This window comes from Nematolebias whitei, chromosome 20 (assembly GCF_014905685.2).
Source record: "Nematolebias whitei isolate Nwh7 chromosome 20, NemWhi1, whole genome shotgun sequence".
NCBI lineage: Eukaryota > Metazoa > Chordata > Actinopteri > Cyprinodontiformes > Rivulidae > Nematolebias > Nematolebias whitei.
In genome coordinates this window covers 33,979,205-34,004,366 of record NC_056517.1, presented here as the reverse complement: position 1 = coordinate 34,004,366, position 25,162 = coordinate 33,979,205, and the positions used below count along the sequence as shown (strand labels likewise).

The 25,162-nt window shown below is 40.1% G+C and overlaps 1 protein-coding gene across 1 annotated transcript in view; it reads left to right on the top strand.

Moving 5' to 3' along the window:
• Nucleotides 1–25,162, top strand: part of col11a1a (collagen, type XI, alpha 1a) — a 124,952-nt gene that overhangs the window by 32,353 nt on the left and 67,437 nt on the right. Inside the window, exons 6-18 of the mRNA XM_037694096.1 lie at nucleotides 438–530; nucleotides 3,860–3,958; nucleotides 6,393–6,671; nucleotides 9,901–9,966; nucleotides 11,404–11,445; nucleotides 11,541–11,603; nucleotides 14,226–14,300; nucleotides 14,386–14,469; nucleotides 16,269–16,325; nucleotides 18,083–18,136; nucleotides 18,223–18,276; nucleotides 21,335–21,388; nucleotides 21,468–21,521. Of these exons, the coding sequence (XP_037550024.1) occupies nucleotides 438–530; nucleotides 3,860–3,958; nucleotides 6,393–6,671; nucleotides 9,901–9,966; nucleotides 11,404–11,445; nucleotides 11,541–11,603; nucleotides 14,226–14,300; nucleotides 14,386–14,469; nucleotides 16,269–16,325; nucleotides 18,083–18,136; nucleotides 18,223–18,276; nucleotides 21,335–21,388; nucleotides 21,468–21,521 (1,074 nt within the window). The remainder of the gene's footprint in view (nucleotides 1–437; nucleotides 531–3,859; nucleotides 3,959–6,392; nucleotides 6,672–9,900; nucleotides 9,967–11,403; nucleotides 11,446–11,540; nucleotides 11,604–14,225; nucleotides 14,301–14,385; nucleotides 14,470–16,268; nucleotides 16,326–18,082; nucleotides 18,137–18,222; nucleotides 18,277–21,334; nucleotides 21,389–21,467; nucleotides 21,522–25,162) is intronic.

Genomic DNA, 25,162 nt, shown 5'->3' with positions numbered 1-25,162 from the left:
AACCGACACAGAAAAGACGCTTCGTGTCTTTTCTGTTTAAGCTGCTCACGTGTTTTTACTGAAGACGTTCTGTGACGAAATCTCATAAATGCAGCCAGTAATTTAGTTTGAGCGCCTTCTGCTTTTTATGAGCCTTTTAAAGAGCCCATCTGCTGTTTGTAAGTAAACTTCCTTGTAGCAGCTTTCAGCATTTGGTCGCTGGTTTGTAACAGAATCTTTGTATTTTGATTACCGTCACTTCTGGTGCCGTTATCAACCAGTTTTAGCTGTAAATTAGTGATAAATGACACATGATGCGGCTCATCATGAGAACATTTGCTGTCTGCTACAAGTGTCAGTAGAACATGTATGAAGATGTTCAGAACATCTTGGTTAAATCATGTTCTGCGTCCGTCAACACTAAACCGTCCCCTCTCTGTGTCTTCTAACCTCTCCAGTACACTACTGATGATTTAGATTACTCACAGTTCTATGATTACGTCGAGGGCCCGACGGAGGTCATCCCAACTGATGAGTATTCTGAACCGCAGGTAAATGAAAACACAGGAAAATGTGTTTTATTATTAATGTATTTTACGCTGTGTTTACATGCACTCTGTGTCACGATAATGAAAAGTTTTGAGTGTTTGTCAAAAAGGGGAAGTTTTGAGTTTAAACGGACCCTGAACTGTGAAGGGCGTCCCAGTTTTATTTATATTGTTTAATGTTTATGTTCAATCGTGGAACCCTGATTCACTAAAACTGAGCAGCCGCTTCATTTTGCTCCACTCTTTGCGCGTCATTTGCACCCGCTGCCTGCTCTGTGTCTGCACTCTATTCTCTAAGAAAAATAAATACATTATGTAAAGTACAGTATATGCCGGCCTAAATCAGTGGGACCTTTTGAGCTTGCAAGGCAAACGTTGCGTTCTATTATTTTTGCCTAATAAATTAAATTACCATATTTTTCGGAATATAAGGCGCACTTAAAATCCTTTAGTTTTAGCCTTATGGATTAACTCTAGCTGTGCTTACTGACCTCAAACTGATTTTATGTGGTACATGTCACTCAAAAATCTGTCAAAATGAACTTGTTTTGCTTAATGCCCCTTATGTATGAAAACAGACCCATTCATTGGTTATGTGCCTTATACCATATCTTTCAGCCTATAAGTCGTGTTTTTTTTTTGTTGCATAATTTGCATACCCGGCGGTTTAAACGCCGAAACGACTTATGGATTTTTTCCCTCATATTTATAACCCAAATTTTGGCTGAGATATGACCGTTTTCATTCATTCTGACTGAAAATATTGAACACTACCATTTTCAGCCACTAGATGGCACTCGAGCTGTATGGCATGCCGTTGTGTCATGTAATAGGTAAAAGTGGCTGTTAATGACACAGTCGGCTTGCCATAGATGCCACCTTCATCCAGCTCGCCTGGAGCAAACGTCAAATCAGCTGCATTTCGCTGCGCCGCCCCGGCGAAATGCAGCTGATTTGACCATTGAAGTACATTTATTAAGTAAAAGTTAAACTGAGACACACCTTTACTATAATGTCGAGCAAACAAATATTTGTTTTTAAGTGTTAATCTTGTTAAATTTTTGTTAAAGTCCCGTGCACACTTCCGCGGTCGCCATTTGGCAGCCACTCAATTTTTGGCACAACACCGGACCACATTTACGGTGTGTCAGCAGTGACGCGTAACAAACGCGACGCGTCAGTGATGACGCATGATAGATGCGACATATATGGCGAAGCGACTTATTCATGGATTTTTCCACTTTATTAGACATATTTGGACTGATGCGACTTATAGGACGGTGTGATATGTACGGTGGAAAATATGGTAAGCCGTTGCGCCATATAGTCCGAAAATATGGTAAAGGGACTGTTTTTTATAATGGGGTCTTTTCAGATGTTTCTTCTCAACATACCTGCCCACTTTTTGTAAAGGCAGCACAGCAGATCACTCCTATTCCTCGGTTTCTTCTTTGAAGCACATTTCAGTTGGTATCATCATTTGTGACAATCACGAGACTAGTTTGTGGGGAAAAAAATCCCTAGAAGAGCGAAAAATGGAACATTTTATTTGCCGCCTCATTAAACTCTACGAGTATTTGGGACTAAGTGATCGCTGAGTCGTGGAGCTGCTTATTGAGCGGTCGTTTCTTGACAATCGGGACCTGTTTTAATGTAAACAGTTTAATTAATTGTATTCTTTGCCGTGCACATTACTGTGCTGCCTACTTCCACCCACATCAGCTCGTTTCGTACACTTCTTCTTCTATGCAGGTGTCAAAATACAACGCTAGCACTTCTGAGACGTGTTGGAGATGCTTGCAACAAAATTTAAATAGGTTGAACGTCCCCTAAAATAGTAGCAAGATATAATAATTTGTCTCATGAATGATCTTGGGGTTGTTTTCCTTCTAAATGAACACACTCCCAGACCATCTAAGGCACATGTGTCAAAGTCCAGGCCCGTGGGCCAAATCTGGCCCTTGTCAACACCGTATCTGGCCCCCTAAGATATTTTAAATGTACTTGTTTTTTTACTATTGTTTCTCACTTTGCTTATAAAACTACTAAATCATTTAGGGCAGACCTCTCGGGGAATTTTGTTAACTTTGAAGCCAGAAAAAAGGTTGGATTTTTCAGTAATCTTTCATTTTGATGTGGAAAGAGCAACAGAGAACATCAAATAGGAGCAATTAAAGTTTTTAATTTTGGCCCACCTTTTGTAATTGAGTTTGACTCCCTTTATCTATGGATACCCTACATAACGTTTTAAGAAAGACCTTTTCGTTTGAAAGATTTTATAGTGTTTAAAGGTATTTTTAATCCTGCAGTTTTTTTTATTTATTTTAGTCCATGTTTTATTCTCTCTAGATGTTTTATATTGTAGCACTTTGAGGTGTAGTACAAATTGAATAAATTATTATTGTTATTATTATTATAATGAAATGAATGTATATTTTATTTTAGCATGTGCAAACTCTGCCAGTTTAAAGGAAAGCTGTTTTGGTTGGCAGCACAGTTTGAAGCACACATCTCCCTTTACACGGGCTTCGAGGCAAAAGCTGTGCAGTTCTTGGTGAATCAGGGCCAGAGGGTGCATGCAAACACACAAGTCGCTATCTGTTTAATGTGTCTGCTGCCATTTGCTTTTAATGTGTTTTTAATGTGTTAAAACTATACAATAACGTGGTATTTTATCTTATAAAACACACTAAATCAATCTTACTTTTACAACAATCTGATTTAATCCCTGTTAAAGATGTTAAGGGCTCCTAAAAGCATTTTTTATGTGTTTTAGTGTCTTTATAAGATATGATATTTTTATATATGTCCTTTAAATGTTGAGTGTAACCCCTGAAGAGCTCAGCCATGAAGTGTATCCCGTTCTGAAAGGTGTTCTTGTGATCAGCTCAGAAAAGAAAAACCCTGTGATGAGTGCTCTTCAATCCTTTCACCTTTGTCGCCGTCCCCTCTTCCAGAGAACGAAACGTAGTGTCACCGTGAAAAAGAAGACGAGCAGAAAGTCCGTCGGTAAAGCTAAGGCCAAGACCTTTAAGCGCTCGGCTGCCAAACGGTCATCAGCTAAAAGGGTTACCTACCCGAGGAATCAGCTGTTGTTCGGCTACCAGGCCACAGCGCCGCAAAGAGGCGGTTTTAGGGTAAACTTCCATCCAAAGAAAAAGTTGGAATCCCATCAAGATTTTCCCACCTTCAGTTTTTAAAGGAAAATCTCTGATGGTCCACTCAGACCTCCCTAACCGCTTGTGTGTAGAAGCGAGACCCCCCCTTCAAAACCTTCTAATATAAACCTTTTATTAACCCAGACTCTTCTTTCCTTTTTCCCTACGACTCAGCTAAACAATATAGAGGGAGATTACAATACAGACACTGACTACGGGACTGTAGACGATACTCAGACTCAGTCCCCCGTTGCCACGAGCGGACCCAACGAGGTAATTTTCTCTTTTCGTTCTTGTCTACTTTTAAAAGCCTCAGTTTTGGTGTTTGGGGAGATGTGAGCCTGGAGAAGTACCTGGTATGAGATAAAGACACAGTCATTCACATGAGTCCGTGTGTCTTCTGATGTGTGTAGACTCCGCAGTCTGGTGGACGTGATGGACACGGGACATTTTATTAACGATCGCGTCGTTTTTTTTTGTTTTTTTTTGTATAAATCCTGCAGGTTGAACACACACGAGTACATTAAAGGTTAAAGGAAGGATGCTGCAAGTTAATTTTATTTTAGCTAAAGGTGCTCCATCATAGTTTTATTGGTCAATTCCAAAACCAGTAGTCCTACCACCCATCGCCTTGTTCTGGTTCAATAAATTAAATTTGATTATTTTATTAATTTTAAAATTAATTAATCTTTAATATAATCCATGTTAAAGTGTTGCATCATTTCCATCCCCCTTTTTGGCAGCTGCATTTGGTATCAGGCCAAACTGACAAAGACCATGCAGAATAATGTATTTTCATTCCACAGCAGAGAAAGCTGTGTAGACTGTAGGTCTAGGGCAGTGGTCTCCAACCTGCGGCTCTGGAGCCACCCGCGGCTCTTTGGTTCCTCTGCAGCGGCTCTTTCAAGCTTTGACCAAAAGTGGCATAAAACAGAATTTTATTGGTTGTTATAGAAACAATTAAAAAGAACTAGCTTTAGCTGTTTTCCCGTCATTTCTTTTGCAAATATGTGAACACTGGAGCAAGTACAAGGAGTAAAACTTTCTCTTTATGCTTTTTTTTATATGAAGAACTGTCTGCATACTTTATAGGTTTATTAATTAAAAAAACAGATGGTAAAATAATAATAATAAGTAAATAAATCATTAGATATTTTTTGCTTTATGTCACCCTTACTGGCCACAAAAGCTGCCTCCAGCAAACCTAAAGTGGCCCATGGGCCACCAGTTGATAACCACAGGTGTAGCAGGGTGTTGCGGCTCCGGACTTTTGATCGTAAAGGTTGCAGACCCCTGGTCTAGGGAAAAAAAATATATCGGTATTGGTATCGGTTATTAGCCAAATAAGTTTTAACATATTGACATATCGGATATCATCCAATATCGTGCATCCTTAATCTAAATATATCTTGCTCCAAAAACATTAAAGTTTACTTGCATTTCCTGTTCCAGTCCAGAAAAACACTCATCTCAACAACTACAAACGTTCACTGTTCTAATGCTTCAGCGACGGGGGGACATCAGCTTGTTTCCTTTATTTAAAGAGTGGAAATCTGACCCAAAATCCAAATTTTATTAAGATAATTACGGTAGAATCCAGCAGATATTCATAAAGCACAGATGTCCTGTTGTCCATCACACCATCCACCGGTTTGTTCTGCTGATAACCTGGAACAGAACTGCGATCCGCCCCACAGCCTGCTCTGATCATGCTTCGTCTGCCACGTTAGTCGACAAATTAGATGCGATTAAAGCGCCTGTTTGACATGATTCCTTTGGCAGGATGGATGAGTGCCAGCAGCAACGTGTAATTGCATCTACTTTGTCCCGCTCCGAGCCCAAACCCACCGTGTGGAATGGGAGGCACAAAGTGAGCCAAGTGGCTGCGGTTGAAGCGCCGGAGCCAAACGCAGAGCGTGCATCATCTTAACAATTATTCAATGAAAATGATGTGTTGTCTGTCGAGCTCGGATGCTGTTGGTCTTTGATGCACAGCTGCTGCAACAATAACACTTTATTCAATTCCATTTGCAGTACTTTTTAACATACCTGCAAAGGTTTGAAAGTTTTTCATCTTACCTCCTTTAAAAATCATAAAATGTGCAACATTTAAAAAGAATAAAGTGTTATTATTGTTACTTTTTAATTTTTTTCTGCATATAATGCTTAACACGTTTGCTGTTTGCTTTAATAACATGCCACAGTAGACGTTCTTATGCTTTAGTTGGCTAAAGTGAGACTTCAGCTCTTTTAAAGAGGAGTTCTGAACAGTTAATATCTTACCTGTTGTGGATAGCTCTTTGAACGACCTCAAACTGAGGAAAGAGTTTATTTTTGAATATATTATTGAGTTAACTGCTAATCTGAGCTGGACTAAGATGGGAAGGCTTTTATTTAAACTTTATATTCCTGCTAAATTATTAATTTATGGAACACCAATGGTGCTACAGCTAGCTTGCTATTTAATATAACACATTTCGACATACATAATAGTTGCTTTAGAACGGCTCTGATTAGCAATTAGCTCATCAGTCCAGTCAGAATTTTCCTTAATTCGTCCAAACAAATTATCTACAACAGGTAAAATATTAACTGTTCAGATGTGTTCCACAGAACCCCACTTTAAAAGAGCTGAACTGTCCCTTTTAAACTAACGTTCCTGTCTCTTTGGTTCCTTCTCCTTCTTTGCTTGTGTAACACCTGGAAGGCTGAGGGGGAGGATGTTGTCGGTGCGTTTGTCACCGCCGCCCCTCCCGTTGCTCCGGAGCCGAGTACCGAGTCCCAAACGGTGGCCGGCTCGGACGCCGGCGCCGAAGCGTTCGACTTCAAGGAGTACGACCTGAACGAGTACGACCTGGGTGAGGTTGACAGCAAGTTGTATGATTACGGCACGTACGATGAGTTCGCCCCGTCCAAAGCCCCGGCGGCCTACGATGACGAGGTGGGGCTTGGGGTCGCTGCGGAAACTGACTTTTCTGAAAGTACCGTGAGTATCGCCCCCCTGACCCGGCGTCGCGGGGCGGGGTGTGCATGAGCAGCGCCGTGCATGACGTTCTGGGTGCTTGACATGGGAAACTTATTGTCGAGCTGGAGTCTAAAGGGACTATGCATGCATTTTAGTCCAAATCGTGATGTGGTAAAAAATATGTATTTACAACTTTAATAACTTCCTGTTTCAGTCACAACCGTCAGTCAGGGGGTGTTAGCCCGACCCAAACCCCGCTGAGCATCCCTGCCAAGAGTTGGAGTCAATCCCTTCTTCTTCTTCTCTGCTGTCTCAACAAGCAGACTGCGACATGTTGCTGCCTTTGTGCACCACATTCAACCAATAAATCATAGGCAGCACACACACACACACACACACACACACACACACACACATACATGTTAAGGGTTTATTCACCGCTCTTTCTGCCCAAAATCCTAATCCAAACCAGATTTTTTTAGATTTTTATAGAAACGGTTTACATCTTGTCGTAAACAGCTCCTCAGTTTGAAGAAAAAAAGTTGAATTCTGACTGGACTGATGAGCGTAGTGATTTTTGAATATTTAAAATCTAGTTAAAATGATTCATTTGAGCATTATCTTAAACATCAAATATGTGTTTTTGTTTTTTGTTTGTTTGTTTGTTTCCAAATGTTGCTTTTCGAGCCTGGGAGTTATTAGCGACAGAACAACCTAAAAAAAAAATAATAATAATAATTAACCAACAGGAAGAACTCGGAGCATCTGTTTCTGCCATCTGACTTTATTTTGAAAGGATTATAAAGTGGAAGCTATAGTCACGGGTGAGCGCAATTTGTGTACTTTCCCCACGTTGAACTGTGGGAACGGTAAAAATGAAAGTTTCCTGGCCAGCTGGATAAACAGCAGGACACGTCTCTGTTTGGTTGGGGGGGGGGGGGGGGGGGGGGTGGAGTGGGGGAGGGCGGGGGGGGGGGGGGGGGGTAAACTTTAATAAAAATGCGTCTTTTTTCAGCAAAAAGTCAAAATAGACTAAAGTTAAATCAGATTAGTTCTCGTGAAGATGCCTAATACATACAAAGTAGTTATGATTAGTTGTTAGTATAAATATTGAATAGCTGTGGGGGGGGGTAGACTGGACCAGCCCAACTGGACTGGACCAAGTGGACAAAGGGGGGGCATTTGAAGACAAATTAAAAAGTTACAGAAGAGCGCTTTAGCTTAAAATTCTCTGACTGAGACCAAAGTTAATCTCTGCCGTCTTGAACTCTGATCTGATGCTGAGTCAGGTTTATAAACTTTTACTTCTTGCTCTTTCAAATACCCACAAACTTTTATTTAAGCCACAGGAACGCAAATGTTTATAAATGAGGGTTTACACTTGAATCCACTTTGGTCTTAGACTAGCCTTAGGCTCATCAGTCCTGTCACAGTTAAGCTATTTCTCTGAACTGAAGCCGTTCAAATAGCTATCTGCCACATGTAAGACATTAACTGTTCATTACCTTTCCCAGTTAAATTTTTTATCATTATTTAAACCTTTATATTACCAGGAAAGAAATCCATTGAGATTATTAATCTCTTTTACAAGGATGTCCTAAACCCTCTTTAAAAGCTATTTTAGACTACTTCTATCAGTGACATCAACGTTTAGAGTGACCTGCTCCAGGTTTTGTTATGTTTGGGTGGTTGGATCCATGTGTGCCGGCAGCAGGTCGATTTTTAGATGTATTTAATGACTAAAAACACGAAGGTGAAATAAAAATAGAGTACTGAGCAAGAGCAGGATTTACATTCAAATATTTGACTTTAAACAGGAAAAACAGCGTCCAATTTCTTCAGCGAGCGGTGATTACTGAGTGAGTGCAGCTGAGAACAGGAAGAATAATGGCAGGTGTGTGTAAGAAGGTAAACAGTGGAGCTGAGGAGAAAATCTGGTCATGGAAATAAAACAAGCAAGAACATTAAAATAAGTCCTACAGAAACATGATGATACGTAAAGTGAAAAAAATGCAGAAACACAAACGAGGAAAAGGCCAAACAAAAACCTGAAGGCAGCACCTTGTTATTATCCACCTGACAAGGGTTTCTTAACTTTATATCTTCAAAATTCAAATTCAAAAATACTTTATTAATCCCAAAGGGAAATTATTTGTAGTTGTAACTCGTTATCCTCATTTCATTAAGAGTTGTTATAGATACTGAAGACTGTAGACAGGAAGGATCTCTTGTAAAGCTCCATCCCACAGTGGATCCTAAGAAACTGGCCGCAGATGCCTTCTCATCCGTCCACCCAGACTCGGCTGGCCTCCCAGTTCCCCCAGGCTGCAGGATCGCCCGAATGCCAGGCAGAACTCCTCCCAGAGTGATCGCCATCCTCCCAGCAGCCTGTCGAGCTCCTCGTTGCTGCGGACAGCCAGCTGTAGGTGTCGAGGGACGATCCCAGTCCTTCTGCTGTCACGAGCCACGTTTCCTGCCGGTTCCAGGATCTCAGCAGTCAGGCACTTGAGCACAGCCGGCAGGGAGACGGGAATGCATCCACAGCGCCTCCTTTTCAACTCATTTGAAATTTAGGGCTGTATATTTTTTGAGCTTTGAGATGGTAATCAGCAGCTCCTGGTTGTAAAAAAAACCCCACCTTGTTGTCATGGTTACACATCATAATAAATGTCCAAAAGTAAAAAAAGTTTCAGTAAAAATCCTTCCAGCTGCACAGCATCCAACACTGGAGGAAGCAATCACCCAAAAAAATGTGATTTATATCCAGAAAAACAGGAATTAAAGTTTCTAAAGGTAAAATCTCAGAATAAAAGAGAGCTGCTCCAACATGCAGCCACCCCGAGCGGCATAATTCTAGAATAATGTACCGTTACTTAAGATATTACAGTATATATCAAAACGTAGGTATTTTAGTCATCTAAATTTGAAAATAGCCGCCACGTTTCAGCCCCCGTCAAAGCTTCTCCAGGAACTTCCTAGTTTGTTCTTTTGTCTTGATCCTTTCCATCTTAATTCCACTTCCCAACAGACATAAAACAAATTGTCCGTTGGCTCTGCGATGAGGTCCGTCCATGCTCCTCTCTACTAACACGTGCCTGTTTGTTCATGTGGTGTCTTTGTTTTCTCTGATCTGTTGATTGGAAGTGTCAAAACATCCTCTCCCCTCCTGGTTTATTCTCTTTAGAGTTTTTTTCATTATTATTTTGGTTGTGTAAAGAATATCCCGTCTTTTCTTGCTTTGCACATGCAGGTTGCCGGTTCTGAAGCAGCTTATGGCCAGAAGGGCGAGAAGGGCGAACCGGCTGTGATCGAACCTGTAAGGTCCTAAACTGTGTTTTCACTGTCAGACGTCAGACTGAGCTTTTTGTTAAACTGTAAACTGACGTGCTGAGCTGAAGCTGGCAGCTACACAGTATGTGGTGCCGTTTGTAAAGTTACACAGTCAAAAATTAACATCAATATTTTGGTTTATTTAGCTTTTAATAAGAAAAATTAAAGTTTTTTTTCAAAGTCATACTTCGCAATATAAATGTCATAGTTTCAATAATTTACATGCTAAATATTTAGTTTACAAACGAAATACTTAACTGAAAAGTTAAATATTTAGTTAGTAAACTAAAAATTTAGGTGTAAATTAAATATTTAATTTCCAAAATAAAAATTTAATTTCTAAGCTAAACATTTCATTTCCAAAATAAATATTTAATTTGCTGACTAAATATTTAATTTGCAAGCTAAATATTTAGCTTGCAAGTTACATATTTAGTTAGCAAATTAAATATTTAGTTTAGGACTAAATATTTAACTTAGAAATTAAATATTTAGCTTGTAAATTAAATATTTAGTTTGGAACTATCCATCCATCTGTCCGTCCATCCATCCATCCATCCATCCATCCATCCATCCATCCATCCATCCATCCATCCATCCATCCATCCATCCATTTTCTTCTTCTTATCCGGGGTCAGGTCGCAGGGGTAGCAGCCTAATTAGGGAGGCCCAGACTTCCCTCTCCCAAGCCACTTGGTCCAGCTCCTCCGGGGGAATCCCGAGGCATTCCCAGGCCAGCCGAGAAACGTAGTCCGCACAGCGTGTCCTGGATCTTCCACTGGGTCTCCTCCTGGTGGGATGTGTCCGGAACACCTCACCAGGGAGGCGTCCAGGAGGCATCCTAACCAGATGCCCGAGCCACCTCAACTGGCTCCTCTCGATGTGGAGAAGCAGCGACTCTGAGTCCCTCCCGGATGATCGAGCTTCTCACCTTATATCTAAGGGAGAGCCCAGACACCCTGCGGAGAAAACTCGTTTCGGCCGCTTGTATCCGTGATCTCATCCTTTCGGTCACAACCCAAAGCTCATGACCATAGATGAGGGTAGGACCTCCTCCCTGACCCGGAGAGGGCACTCTACCCTTTTCCGGCTCAAGACCATGGCCTCGGATTTGGAGGAACTGGTCCTCATCCCGGCCACGTCACACTCAGCTGCAAACCGCTCCAGAGAAAGCTGTAGCTCATGACCTGATGAAGCCAATAGAACCACATCATCTGCAAATAACAGAGAAGTGATCCTAGTTTGGAACTATGACATTTATATATGTATGAATAACAGTGAAAATAAGACTTTTAAGAATTTTTTTTTCTTATTAAAGGCTAAATAAACCAAAATATTGCTGTTAAATTTTGGCTGTGTAACTTTACAAACGGCATCCCATAACAGAGCGTTAAGAGTGAAACGGTATGTTTGTAATTTAAAGGGCATGCTGATCGAAGGACCACCAGGACCACCGGGCCAAGCTGTGAGTATAAAGAGAAAATCCCCATTGATCAGCTGACTGGCTGTCAGGTTCCAGTAACGTTCAGACTGGTTTTACAACTTAAATGTGTTTTTTAGGGTCTTCCAGGACCTTCGGGCCTACAAGGACCCCCAGGCGTCGCTGGAGATCCTGGTGACAGAGTGAGTTAACATCTAGGATCCCAAAACAAACAGACCATGTTAGCTCAATATCTGTAAAACTTATGAGTTAAAAACATTTTTCTGTTTCCTAAAGTTGATTCTGTGTTTCATCGATAACCATATAGTTGATTAGAAATTTTGCTAACAGACACACGTGTTAACATGTGCTGCATGATTTAATAAACCCTCACATTTTCTTCAAATAATATTTGCTTTCTCTCAAGTACAAACTTTGCAGACGTCGTTTTGTACTGTTGCCATAAAAAAATGTACGTTTGTGTTTTTAAAGAAATATCCTGTGATACATCATGAGTCACTAAAGATTAGAGCTGGACGAATGCCAAACCTTTTCTAATTCTTGCTGCCGTTCTTTTTACCAGTAAAGAAGGAAAGGTGCTGAAGGTTGCGCCTGAACACATTTTTGGTCAATTCCAGTTTAAGACGATAAAACTGAATTTTAAAAGGTGCAGTAATGAACCGGAGGTGTCTAAACGGAGTCAGTAATTGGACTTTAATCTTGTTTTATTTTAAATTAGGTCGTCACTGCACAGAATTAGGCGGTACTTGTTGGCTACTTTGCTAAAGCCGCTGACATAACGTTATTTATTTTAACTTTCTTGAGAAATCATTGGCCATTTAAGACAAAAGCATAAAATTTGTGTTTCTGTATGTATATAGCGTGTGTACAGCAGTCCCTCGCTACTTCGTGGTTCGTTTATCGCAGATTCGCTCTATTGCGGTTTTTCAAAATAAGATTGGACATGACACACAACTGGCTGATTGACGGATGAGCCGCACGATCGGCATGGAATTTTTTATTTAAAATAAATTGTTTAAAATTATTTAGCACCTGCTGCACCTCTGTACAGCCCTTACTGCAGGATAAACTTCCTGCTGCAGCTGATCAGCTGTTCTCCATGCAGAACAGAGAAGTGGGCGTGGCCACGAGCGCTTGCAGGTGGCTGAGAGCAGCGGAGGCAGGGAGCTGAAATCATGACATTCTGCATTTAGAGTTTAGAAACGTTGTTTAGAATATTGCAAGAGTGTGGGAAGGGTTTAAAACACTTTAATATATGAATATATATATATAAATAAGAAAATAAACCACTACTTACTACTTATACTACTATTCCTACTTCGCGGTTTTTCACTTATCGCGAGTCTTCAGGGTACGGATCCCCTGCGATAAACGAGGGACTACGCTACCTCAGTGTTAGCATTGTTAGCATGGCGTATGCTAAATTTATGTATTTTTTCCATCACGAGCCTGCAGCAGAAGCTGAAATCCTCTTAGTTTCTATGGTCTCAGATGGTATATTTGGGACATCACAGTGGTTTAGTGGGTAGCACGTTTGCATCACAGCAAGAAGGTCCTGAGTCCAATTCCTGGTTTAGACCTGGGGTCCTTCTGTGTAGTGTTTGCATGTTCTCTACGTGTTTGTGTGGGTTTTCTCCAGGTACTCCGGTTTCCTTTCACAGTTCAAAATCATGCATGTTAGGCTTGCCAGGTCTCCCTTGAAAGAGAGGTCAGTGTGCCTGGTTAAAGAAAGATTAATAAATAAATACATTTGCCAAGAACACAAATGGATAGCACTCAAAACACAATGGATAAGAAAGATAAACGACTATTAGGCGTAACAGTACCGTAGATTCGGCAGAGCGTTAGCGTAGCGCAACATGAGATAATTTGGGGTCACTTTAAAATAAGTTTTCATTTTTACATGTGACATTTTATGTTGCTAACGTCATGCTACAGAATTCCACTATAAGATCAATAAATCCAACAGTTTTTACTGGAGCTGTGCCTTCGTTTGCTCGAGCGTTGGATACAATAAAGAGGCGACACTGTGACATATTTTACTGTAACATATCTCAGTATGGGGCAGCACGGTGGCGCAACTGGTAGAGCTGCTGCCTCTCAGCGAGCAGGTCCTTGGTTCAAACCCCGGTCCAGGGGCCTTTCTGGGTGGAGTTTGCATGTTCTCTCCGTGCATGCGTGGGTTTTCTCCGGGTACTCCGGTTTCCTCCCACAGTCCAAAAACATGCATGTTAGGCTGATTGGTAACTCTAAATTGTCCCTAGGTGTGAGTGAGAGAGTGAATGTTTGTTTGTCTCTATGTGTCCCTGTGATGGACTTGCGACCCGTCCAGGGTGTACCCCGCCCCTCGCACAGTGATTGCTGGACATGGGCACCAGTGACCCCCGTGACCCAAAATGGAATAAGCGGGTAAAGAAAATGGATGGATGGATGGATATCTCAGTATGTCATAGAAACACAAGGCAGGTACTCTTACTTTCCTTGTTGATCCAAAGGATGTTTGTTTTGGACGACAACCTTTAGTTTAGGATGGCTGCAGAGAGCGGAGCTAAAGGTTATCGAACTAGTAAACCGCTCCAGTCCTGTTATCGACTGGCAGCACTAGACAGCTCAAAGTCAAACCCAAAACATCCAATAACTTTATTTTGTTTGTCAAATTTGTCTGTTTTGTCGCTGTTACAGAATATGTAGATCATATTTTTAATTAACCAACATTTAGTTTTTACCTACAGCGTTTGCACTTTCCATAATTGCGCTGTTGATTGATAACGTTAATGATCTGTGGCGTCTCTTCTTCGCTGCAGGGTCCTCCTGGTCGTCCCGGTCTAGCAGGTGCAGATGGTTTGCCGGGACCTCCTGGTACCATGTTGATGCTGCCGGTAAGCCCGCAAACAAAGTACACACGGTTAATAATACACATCTGCGACAGCTGAAATAGTCACGTGATGTGTGTGTGTTGAACAGTTTCGTTTTGGAGGGGACGGTGAGAAGGGGCCAGTGGTGTCAGCACAAGAAGCCCAGGCACAGGCCATCCTTTCCCAGGCCAGAGTAAGTAAAGATCCAGGAAAGACCCCCCACTGCCCCACACAGCTGTACAACTGGCAGGAGAGAGTGTTAGAAAGTACTTTCGGAGCGGTCTATTTAAAGATGGACTAAAGCAACAGGTGCAGAAATCATCGTTATGTGTTTTTGCAGGAGGAGCCGTGGGTAGTTTCAAGAAATCACAGTTTGGTGCAAGCCTTTGGGATCACAGATTGTTTCAGGAAAACTAACAAAAAGTAAACTAAATTTAAAAAAAAACAATTATCTAATAGTATATCTATACCTAATACAGTAGTCTCTCGCTACTTCGCGATTCATTTATCACGGACTTGCTCTTTTGCGGTTTTTCCAAGTAAGATTGGAAATGACACACAACTGGCTGATAGATGGATGAGCCGCAGGATCGGCATGGCTTTTATTTAGAATGAGTTATTTTAAATTATTTAGCATCTGCTGCACCTTTCTGCAGCCCACGCTGCAGGGTAAGCTTCCTGCTGCAGCTGATCGGCTGTTCTCCGTGCAGAGCGGAGAAGTGGGCGTGGCCAAGAACGCTTTATGGTGGCTGAGAGCAGCGGAGGCAGGGAGCTGAAGTCATGACATTCTGTGCTCTTTTAGAGTTTAGAAACATTGTTTAGAATATTGCAAGACTGTGGGAAGGGTTTAAAATGCCTTTATATATATATATATATATATATATATATATATATATATACTAAAAAAAACTACTACTTGTACTACTATTACTACTTTGCAGTTTTTCACTTATCGTGGATCTTCAGGGTACAGCTCCCCCGCAATAAACAAGTGACTACTGTAGTAAATAGTGTTCTACGGGTCAGACAGACATTAATATTTAAAAAAAAATTGTATTAAAAATGTGTTTGCTTTAATTAATTCGACCCAAACTCATGAAAAATAAAGTGCAATCCTAAAAAATAATAATAAAAAAGATTATATGAACAACATGAAACTTCAAAAATAATCAAAAACAAGTCTAGCTTCTCGGCTCAGTGTTATTCTGCTTTTTATACACGAGGGTTGCTTATGACATTATTAATTTTTTTTCAAGTTTTAATGCACATGAATTATGGCACTCCTGAGCTTCCGTACCACCCTCTTGCTCTCCACTGCTGCCACAGTTCATGGGTAACTCTAGAGCTTTCAGAACAGCTGATTTGAGACGCTCTTGTGATTAATCTAAACTCTCACCACTCGTGCTTTGCTTTGGTGCAGAAATCTTTAGATTGTTTCTTCCTCCACTCCTTTTTCAGCGAAAAGAAAATTTAAAAACATCCCGCGTACTCACCATCTGATTTCACCCACCAGACTTTACCAGAACATAGATCTGCTACACCCCCACAGGCTATAAATGTGGACGCAATCAGGTAGAACGACCCTGAAAGTGGATTATCGTAAATTTCAGAAACTAATCTCACAAGCTGCTTTAATTCAGAAAATATTGAGCGTGCGAGGCTTTTTTTATTTGCAAACAGAACCTAATACATGTGCATAAATTCTCATGAAGCCAAACAGCTAAACGTAGACGTTTAAATGAGATAATAGCTGAAAGTGTGCTGCCTTTAAAAGGGGTGAGGGCTAATAATCATCAGATGTTCAAAGCAACTAAAACAGAATTATGACGGGGAAGTGGAGCCGCTGCATGAAAACACTCATCATGATGGTTTATAAAAAGCTCGCTCCTTGGCTTTTATCTGCTGCAGATGCATATTGGGAAATAAAGATGTAGAGTAACGTTTTATGGATTTGTTTCTCGGATTGAAACGTGCACTTGTCTCTGTCTGCAGCTGGCCATGAGGGGACCCCCAGGGCCGATGGGTTTAACTGGAAGATCTGGACCCGTGGTGAGTGGTTTTCACTTTTTTAATGCAAATGCTAATTGTAAATGTCACAAACTGCACTTTGCATGATTAAACATCACGTTCCAGTCAGGGAAATTGTTTTCTATACGTGAAAATTCACGGCGTTTTAAAAGTACCGTATTTCTCGGACTATAAGGCGCAATTAAAATTCTTTAATTATCTCAAAAATCGACAGTGAGCCTTATAATCTGAACAATACAGGAAGTGCTCTGAAACGTGAGCGTGTTCACTGCTTAAGATACGTTCTCGTTTTCTTTTGTTTATATACTGTAATTCATATTTTGGGACGAAAATGATGCAGAGAGAAGAAAGTAATTCCAATTTAATGAATACATATAAAAGTGAATACACAGAGACAAGTTAAAATAATGATTTGGCTTAAAAGCTCTTGTTTGAATGGTGTTTTTTTTTTTGTCTAAATGCTTATCCACGGTGATTCTGCGTCTATTTGTGCATGCACAGTTCTCCGTGCATGTGTGGAAATGAAAATGTTTAATACGTGTTGGGTTTCAAGCTTCGAACGTCAACTTTTAATGGGTTGATTCCAGCAACCCTGTGAAAGACACCCGTCACCGTGACGACAGGTTGAGCGCTAAAGGACACGCGTCACTCATCCGATGGTTCGCCTTCGGTTTCCGTGATGGTTTTTTGGTGAACTCCTCCCGCAGTTTAGGAAAAAGCCCAAACTTTAAATGAAACGCGTGAGCTGCAGCTCAACCAGGAACGCTGTGCGTGCGCTGAACATCATGCGGCACAAACCAAATGTTTGAAACAATCAAGATTTTTCCCAGTTCCCCATAAAACTGAAAGCAATGGGATTAAAACCAACTCTGTTTATTTCTATAAATCTAACAATTCATAGAATGTGGGATTTTACACTTTCTGTATAGTTTATACATCAAAATGCAGGTTTTATGTCTTTGTTGACCCAGTGTGTCCCTCACTGCTCCAGAGCTTATGGTTTTGTCCTAAATCCCACTGGAGGCCGGAGCGTGCCCACTCTAACTACCAGTTTCTCTTTAAAACCAGAAGTTGTTGTTTGTACCTTGCCCTTTTAATGCTGCCATAAAAACTGACAAATGTTCTGATTCAGGTTGCAAATAAACAAATAAATAAATAAATAAAATGAAATCCTGGTAAATGTCCAGAAACTTTTCAAACAAAGTTGGGGTTTTGGAAATACCATAAACTGGAATCTAACAAAGTTAAGTCAGGTCCTCTAAAAATAAGCATATTTTATTATTATTTTATTATTTTTTATTTTTTGCATCCGTCCAGAGGATGTGACTTCACTTTGTTTGATTTTTCTCCCTGGATTATTGATCATGCATCAAGACAAATTGGAAGCTTTCTTTGAAACACAAATGTTAATTTATGGGAATTAAGTGGAAATTGTTGGTAAATTAAACAAACTGTTTCGTGTCCAAACAGAAATATTATCATATTGTTTGGTCAAATCCAAAAATTTAACATAAAGTTTATAAAAGTCATAAATCAGATTACCTAATTTGTGAATGTTGGCATCATTGGTTCACAACCAAATGAAATGTGAACTTTTTTTTTTTTAATAAAAAAAACAAACAAAAAAAAAACAACCTGAACAAAAGTGTGTTTCTGCAGGTGAAGAATCTGCAGCTCATGTGTAGCTAAATGTTGCCCTCTGCTGTTCAGTTTCTATCATTTGTCCCTCAGAGATCTGAGTGAAACGAACAAACAGTTTTTGGTTGTTGTCGCTTTAGGGCCCACCTGGTCCGAGTGGACTGAAAGGTGATGGGGGAGACTCCGGTCCTCAGGTGAGTACGACTCTCAGCTCTCGGCCTCTCTGCAGGCTGCATGTGGGTCTTGTGTGGCTCTGAATGCTCTTCTTGTGTCTGTGCAGGGGCCCCGGGGCACCCAGGGCCCTCCGGGACAACCTGGCAAGTCCGGCAAACGGGTGAGTGAACACGTTCCCCTTTAACGCTGCTACCCGTGTGTCTGTTGTTTTTATTTGTGCCTGCGCTCACTCCCTGAACGCTGAGAGGATTATTTTCACCTGGACAAAAATCTGTCTGATGGATACTGAAAGGTCCGAGCCGAGGCCAATCCTCGGATCGATATCCGGGCACCTAATCCGTCTGAAAATGCCCAAACAGGAGAAGTGGGCTGCTGTCAGTGTCACGGTGCAACAAGGCCAAACATTTTGACCTATCTGGACACAAAAACACACAAAAAACAACGATGGAGGAAGTCTGGATTAACTAATGTAGTGGTGATAGAACTGTTCCAGTTGAAAAACAGACAAACATTAAGAAAAATAATATTGTTTTGCATTATTTGTATCAAATTAATTGTCTTTGGTTCATGGTAGCATGTGGGAAATGTAAATGGAAACAAAAAACCACCATAATTCTTTCCTCAGTTGAAGTCAAATTCATAGGAGCAGAACTGTGATTGATGATCTAGTGATCTGTGATTGATTATTCTGGTCTTGCTGTTTAAAAGCCACAGAATGATGCAGTAAAATGATAAGTTTAAACGCATTTTCTTTAATGTTACTTTTCTGACTACAATTGAATATAGTCTTTAGAGAATTGTTTTTATTTGATTGATTTATTTAGTAATTTATGCTGCACTGGATTTCTTCTGATGATGTCACCTCTGCTGTTTCTGCAAATGTTTCCTGGAAAAAAAAAAAAATCAGTCTGAAGCTGAGCAGGAGACATTACTCAGAGAAACTAGCAGGTGCTAATCAACCTCCCTCAGTGCTGTGATCTAGTTCTGTGGAAACACCATGAACAGTTAATATCTTACCTGTCTTACATATGATGAACAGGGGGGCTAAACATGTTCGTTTTTTACTCATCTATTCATCTAGTCTGCGCAAAACGCTGCAGCACAGACAGAAGACAACAGCTAAAGTAGCATTAGCATCAGGACGTCTCTTTTAAAACTAAATTCTCGGAAAGTAAATTTAGAAATTGAACGATTTGAAAGCAAACGGGCTAAAAAGTATTTCTGTTCACTTTTGCCAAAAGCAGCCAGTTTTTATAATCTGTTGCTGATTTTTGTTGATAAAGCATGTTGCGTTGACTACGTGACGTATTTATGTAAGCTAGAGCTCAAACAGCAGCAGTAGCAGCTAGCTGGAGCACTTTGTGTAACGTGAGGCTGGTGACTTACAATGAAAACCGTATTTGCATGAACTGTTATGACGTCTGTTGTAAGAAGATGACGACAGCGGTCCTCTTTGGAACTCGGTCCAGTTGGATTAATCGTTTTTACCTCTATAGTCTAATGGACTCCAATAGTCCAGAGCAGATTGGATTAGATTAGCAGATTGGTTCATTACCATTTAAACTGAATGGTTGATGACATCACACTCTAAAATCCTGAACATTAGGGTTACGTTGACAATCTGTCCAGTCAGAGGGATCGTAGGGGTCCCCCCCACCCATGAGGACAGACACCTGTACTGGCCCATAGATCATTTCATATCAGATTTTATTTTTTAAATATATTTTAGCAAACCTACAAGCTAACCCTAAAAGAAAAGAGTAAAGACAAACGTCACCGTTTCCTCATTCTGGTGTGATGAAGGTTGGGCGCCGCTGGTGTGCTGAACACGATGAAGCATTTAATGTTTGTTAAAAGTTTGTTGTTCTTCGGCCTGTCGCGATACACGATAAATCAATTAATCGCACGATAAATGAAAATTATCAACCTCATTTTCATTTACCGGCTTTATCGTTTCTTCGTGTCTCTCTCTTTCTACTGAAGACACTGGACGACAAAAGGGTCAACTCCGGTGCTCTCCACTGACCCCTCCCTTTCTCTTTCAAATCCATTTTAACGATCCAAAATTGCATTTTTGGATCATTAAGCAGCTAAGCTGAGAAGCTAAGCTACAAGCTAAGCTAACAGGCCAACCTCAGGAAAAAAAACCTCCGTCTTGTCGAAGCTCCAAAATTCATCGTTTAAACCAGTGCCTTCGTGTAAAAAAGTTGTTTTTCTCAGCAAAAAGAAGCTGTTTTTTTTTATTAAAAGCTTTGTGTGAAAAATGCTATGCTAAAGAGCTCAAACCACACTGAGCGTCCGCCATTTTGAGAACCGAAGCGAAACAGCCCATGTCACGTCAAGGGGCCTCCCTCCCATTGTTCTTAATGAGAAATGCTGCTCGCTTCCTCACTATCCATCCTTTGCTTCAAACAGTATTATACTGCCATCCGGTGGTCAAAAATGGTACTACACGCAAAATAAAAATAACCAACATTTCTTCTTAAATTTGACAATCAAACAATATTATTGTTTATTACAATAATTTCTGAGACAATTAATCGCCCAGCAAAATTTGTTATTGTGACAGGCCTAGATGTTCTTGCTGGTAAATCTGCAAAACCTGATTTAAATCTGTCTAAAAGCTCTATTTATACTTCATAGTGATGCCATGTGTTTGCCACACTCCCCATAAACCACTGTCAGTTTCACTTTTTCGTTATTTTGCTGGAAATACTGGGAGATTTTTCCTAAAGGTGCCCACTAGAAGTGCTAGAGCTAGCTGCTGCTGCCGTTTACTTTTGGAAAAATTCATAAAAATCTGAATATACAAGTTTTAAAATGGCATAAATCTGCTTGTATTGTTTGGATGAGCTGTTAGCTCAATATTCTGGTCAAAATAAAACTAGAGCTATTGTATCTACAGCAGGTAAGATGTTTATTGTTAAAAAAATTTCTACTGAATCTCTCTTCAATGTGTTTCTTTATGGTTCCCCATCTGCCACCTCCTTTTAGATACATAGTTTTTAAAGCTGTTGTATCATTAATTAATAAATATTAGCTTTAAAATTCAAATATTTAATAAAATAACTTGTTGAAAATTAATAAAATACAAGATAAAGAATAAAGAAAAACAAATGATCTGAAACATGTGACTTCCCTTTTAGGTCCTCTGAGTTAAGGTTTTCTATAATATGTGTAAATGTGCTGAAGTTTTTAAAGTTTTATTTTCGTTTAAGGGTCGCGCTGGTGCTGATGGAGCTCGAGGGATGCCTGGAGAGCCGGGTTCCAAGGTACAAATGCTGCTCTTCATGTAGATGAGCCACAGTGGAAGACGTAGTGAAAACATGGCACCTTCTGCTTTGTCCACAGGGTGACAGAGGCTTCGACGGGCTCCCCGGGCTGCCCGGTGAAAAGGGCCACAGGGTGAGTGAACGTCAGCCGAAAAAAAAAGTTTTTAAACCAAACTGTTCCAAGAGATGGCGTGCACGCTTGTGTGCGCACGATACTCAGAGAGAGGAAAAACGCTCGTTCGGCCATTTAAACAGTTCAATTGTAAAATAAACCTCCCAACAAGATTTACATTACGTTGCCTTAGATGCTACAATTTAATGAATAGCTCCTGCATCCTGTTAGGGATGACTCTCAGCTACTACCACGTCACATTTTAGCTCTTCATCTGCCAAAATGAACTAGCTGTATCTATTTTTGTGTTTGCTGTTGCTGCCATCTTGAATTAAACTGAGAGTTTGACTGAGGTATGTCCAGTGGTTCAGGAGATATTTTGCTAACACACAAACTGATCTAGCTTTAACATTTAATAGCAAAGATCCTGTGAAGTCTGCAAATGTTCAGATGTGTTAGGGATGACTTTTGGCTTCTAACATGCCAAACTTTAGCTCGTTATCTTAAATACTGACTGAGTTGTAGCTGTTCTGTGGTTGCTAAGGTCAGCTAGCTGTGGCAGCCATCTTGAATTGAACAGGTTGTGGAATTGATTAGTGTCTGAGGTGTCCATTAATCAATTAAGTGGTTCAGGAGATATTTTGCTAACACACAAACAGAGAGATCTCCTACATTATATCTTTTATGAGGCCAGACTTTATTACAGGGCTATTCAACTGGCGGCCCGCGGCCCGGAAATGCCCTGCGGGTGACTTCAGTCCGGCCCACCAATGAATTCATTATTGGATTTATGATTCAGTGCAATAAAATAAACAAATATAAAAGGTAACATATTGTTATAATACTTAGTTTATTTACATAATGACTTTAATTGTTGGCTGTCTGGCCCCCGACCTGCTGGCTTTCAGAAACTGTGGCCCCCTGAGCAGTTTTGTTGAACAGCCCTGCTTTAATAATAAATCTTTTAAAGTATTTCACTAAGAGAATAAATTAAAAAAAATAATAAAAACTTTTATTTGACAAAAACTTCCTCTCGGTGATTTGGAGTTTGTTACAGAAACCGTTTCCACGCAAGAAAAATCATTTTCTGCAGAATAAAGTTTTAGCTTGTACAGATTTACTTCTTTAAAACATTATTTAACAAGCGAGTGTTTGTAATAATATAAAAGTTTGTTTAGTTATAAATGCTAAAAGAGTTTTGGTCTTTTTTAAATGATTTGTGTTAATGAAAAAACAGGTGAAAGTTCAGTGAGATCAGTTTGACCAACTCTTCCTGCTTGTTCCTCATCTGGGCTTTAATTTAAAAAATAAAATAAAATAAACCAAAAGGAAAAAAAATCTGAATTTTCTGTGGAAATAAAGTCTGACAGCTGGATGAAGCAGAAACGAAGTTGTTTGAGTTACAAAACAGCCGATCACTAGCTAAAAGCCTAATGAAGCAATGGGCTAACAAATTGCTACATTAGCAAAAGGCTAAATTGAAGCTCAATGTAGCATAAGGCTAGCTAAAAACAGCAAAATGATAATTAAAAGCTAAAAGTAAGAAAAACCTAGCTAAAAGTAGCAAGACGTTATCCAAAGCTTAATGTAGCAAAAGGTGAGCTGAAATGGCAAAAGCTTAGCAAAAGCAGCGAGAATATAGCTCAAAATGTCTAAAGTGTATTTCAAAGGCAAAAGTATCAAAAGGCTAGCTTAGAGCTAAAAGCAGCAAAATGTTACTTAAAGCCAAACAAAAAAAAAAACCTAACTAAAAATAGCAAAACATAATCCAAAGCTTTATGTAGCAAAAGGCTAGCTGAATTGGCAAAAGCTTAGCTAAAAGCTAAAATCAGCAAAAACCCAGCTAAAAAAAACAAAACCTTAAAGATTTAATATTGTAAAAAGCTAACAAAAATCTACATTAGCAAAAGTCTCCATGAACGCTAAATGTAGCATAAAGCTAGCTGATTGCAGCAAAATGCTAACTAAAAGCTAAAGCTAAGACAAACTTACATTAGCCAAAAGTAGCAAAACAATACCCAAAGCTTAATATAGCAAAAGCCTAGCTGAAATTCCACAAGCTTAGCTAAAAGCAGCAAAAACATAGCTAAATATGTCAAAAGTATAGTACAAAGGTAAAAGTACCAGCAGGCTAACTAAAAGCCAAAAACGGCTCAATGTTTACTAAAAGCTAAAAGTATGAAAAACCTAGCTTAAAATAGCAAAACATTATCCAAAACTTGATGTAGCCAAAAGATTGCTAAAACAGCTAAGCTTAGCTAAAAGCTAAAATAGCAAAAACCTAGCTAAAAGTATCAAAAGGCTAGAAGGTAAAGGTGTCAAATGGCTAGTTAAATGCCAGGAAGTAGCTAAAAGTCGCATAAGAATACAAATGCTGAGCCAGTAGCTGAAGCAGATTGTTCTCAAAAACTTGAAGAGATCTTTGAGGATTTTTATGAACTAAGAGTCAGAATAAGCTTTATTATCATTGTACCGAAATACAGTGAGATTATGTTCGCACAGTCATCCGAAAGATGGGCGGAGTGCACGTTGCAGCTGCTCCTGAGAGCACGGCCCATTATTCTTTTAGATAGGAAAAGGGGTAAAGGCCATGAGGAGAGGATAGTGGTATTACAAAAAAGATCTCTTCACATCTTGTTCTTATCAGGACACGATTTAAGACGTCAAAGAACTCTACCAGCAAGCACATTTATAAACACATTACATTTGCATTTGATGACAAGACGGTGAGATTTGTCCATGAAGCACTTCCAGATAGCACCATAGTCCTGTTAAGACGGTGGTGTCAGTCGGTACAACTCTGATAAGCATTCACAGAAGTTTGCTGGGGGGGAGAGGGGGTTGCGATAGACAGAACTTTCTTAGTTTACACATATCCCAGGAGAAATTTGATAAGTCGGCCTGCTTCGAGGCCAACCGGGGGAGTCAGATTCAGATAAGCCACAGTTGTTGCTTTTTTTCAGGCAGACTGTTATTTCTCGTCAGCCTTGAGTTCTGATGGTACTTTTAATCCAAAATGGCCAGATTTGTTGGCATTCCACTGGTTCATGGTTATTAGCTCCTACCAAGGTCGTCCCCAACATTCTGACGAGTCCCAGAAGCTGCAAGTGGCCTGCAATTCTCACAAATCACTTCCATCTTATGGTTTAGCTCGTAAATCAGCTGATTTTGAGTGCTCGAAGCACAAACCAAACCTTCAGACAGGGTCGGCAGCTTTGCCATGGCCGAAACTGCTGCCGCCGTCTTCTTTAATAGCTGATAGCATAGGTATCCATTGGTGCCAAAAGGCAGAAACCCTGATATCATGATTCCAATATCTTCGGCGTCCTCCTGAGACAATATGGAAAGGCACATCAGATCCATGACGTATCCTGCTGCGTGAGTCTCAGCGGGGCATGAGGGTTCTCCAGGACCCTGTTACTTTGTTGAACAAAATGTTATCAGTTGCATTTAAAGTCTAGCTGACCAGATCCATGACAGAAGTTTACTTTTTGGAAGATGTGTAAATAGGAGCTCTGATACACAAGATAAGGCTAGCTAAAAACAGCAAAATGCTAATTAAAAGCTAAAAGTAAGAAAGCAGGAGGAGGACGGGAGAGGGAAGAAATGTGTCCGTTTTGCATGAGAGCGAGTGAGGAAAATAAATAAATAAATAAATACTT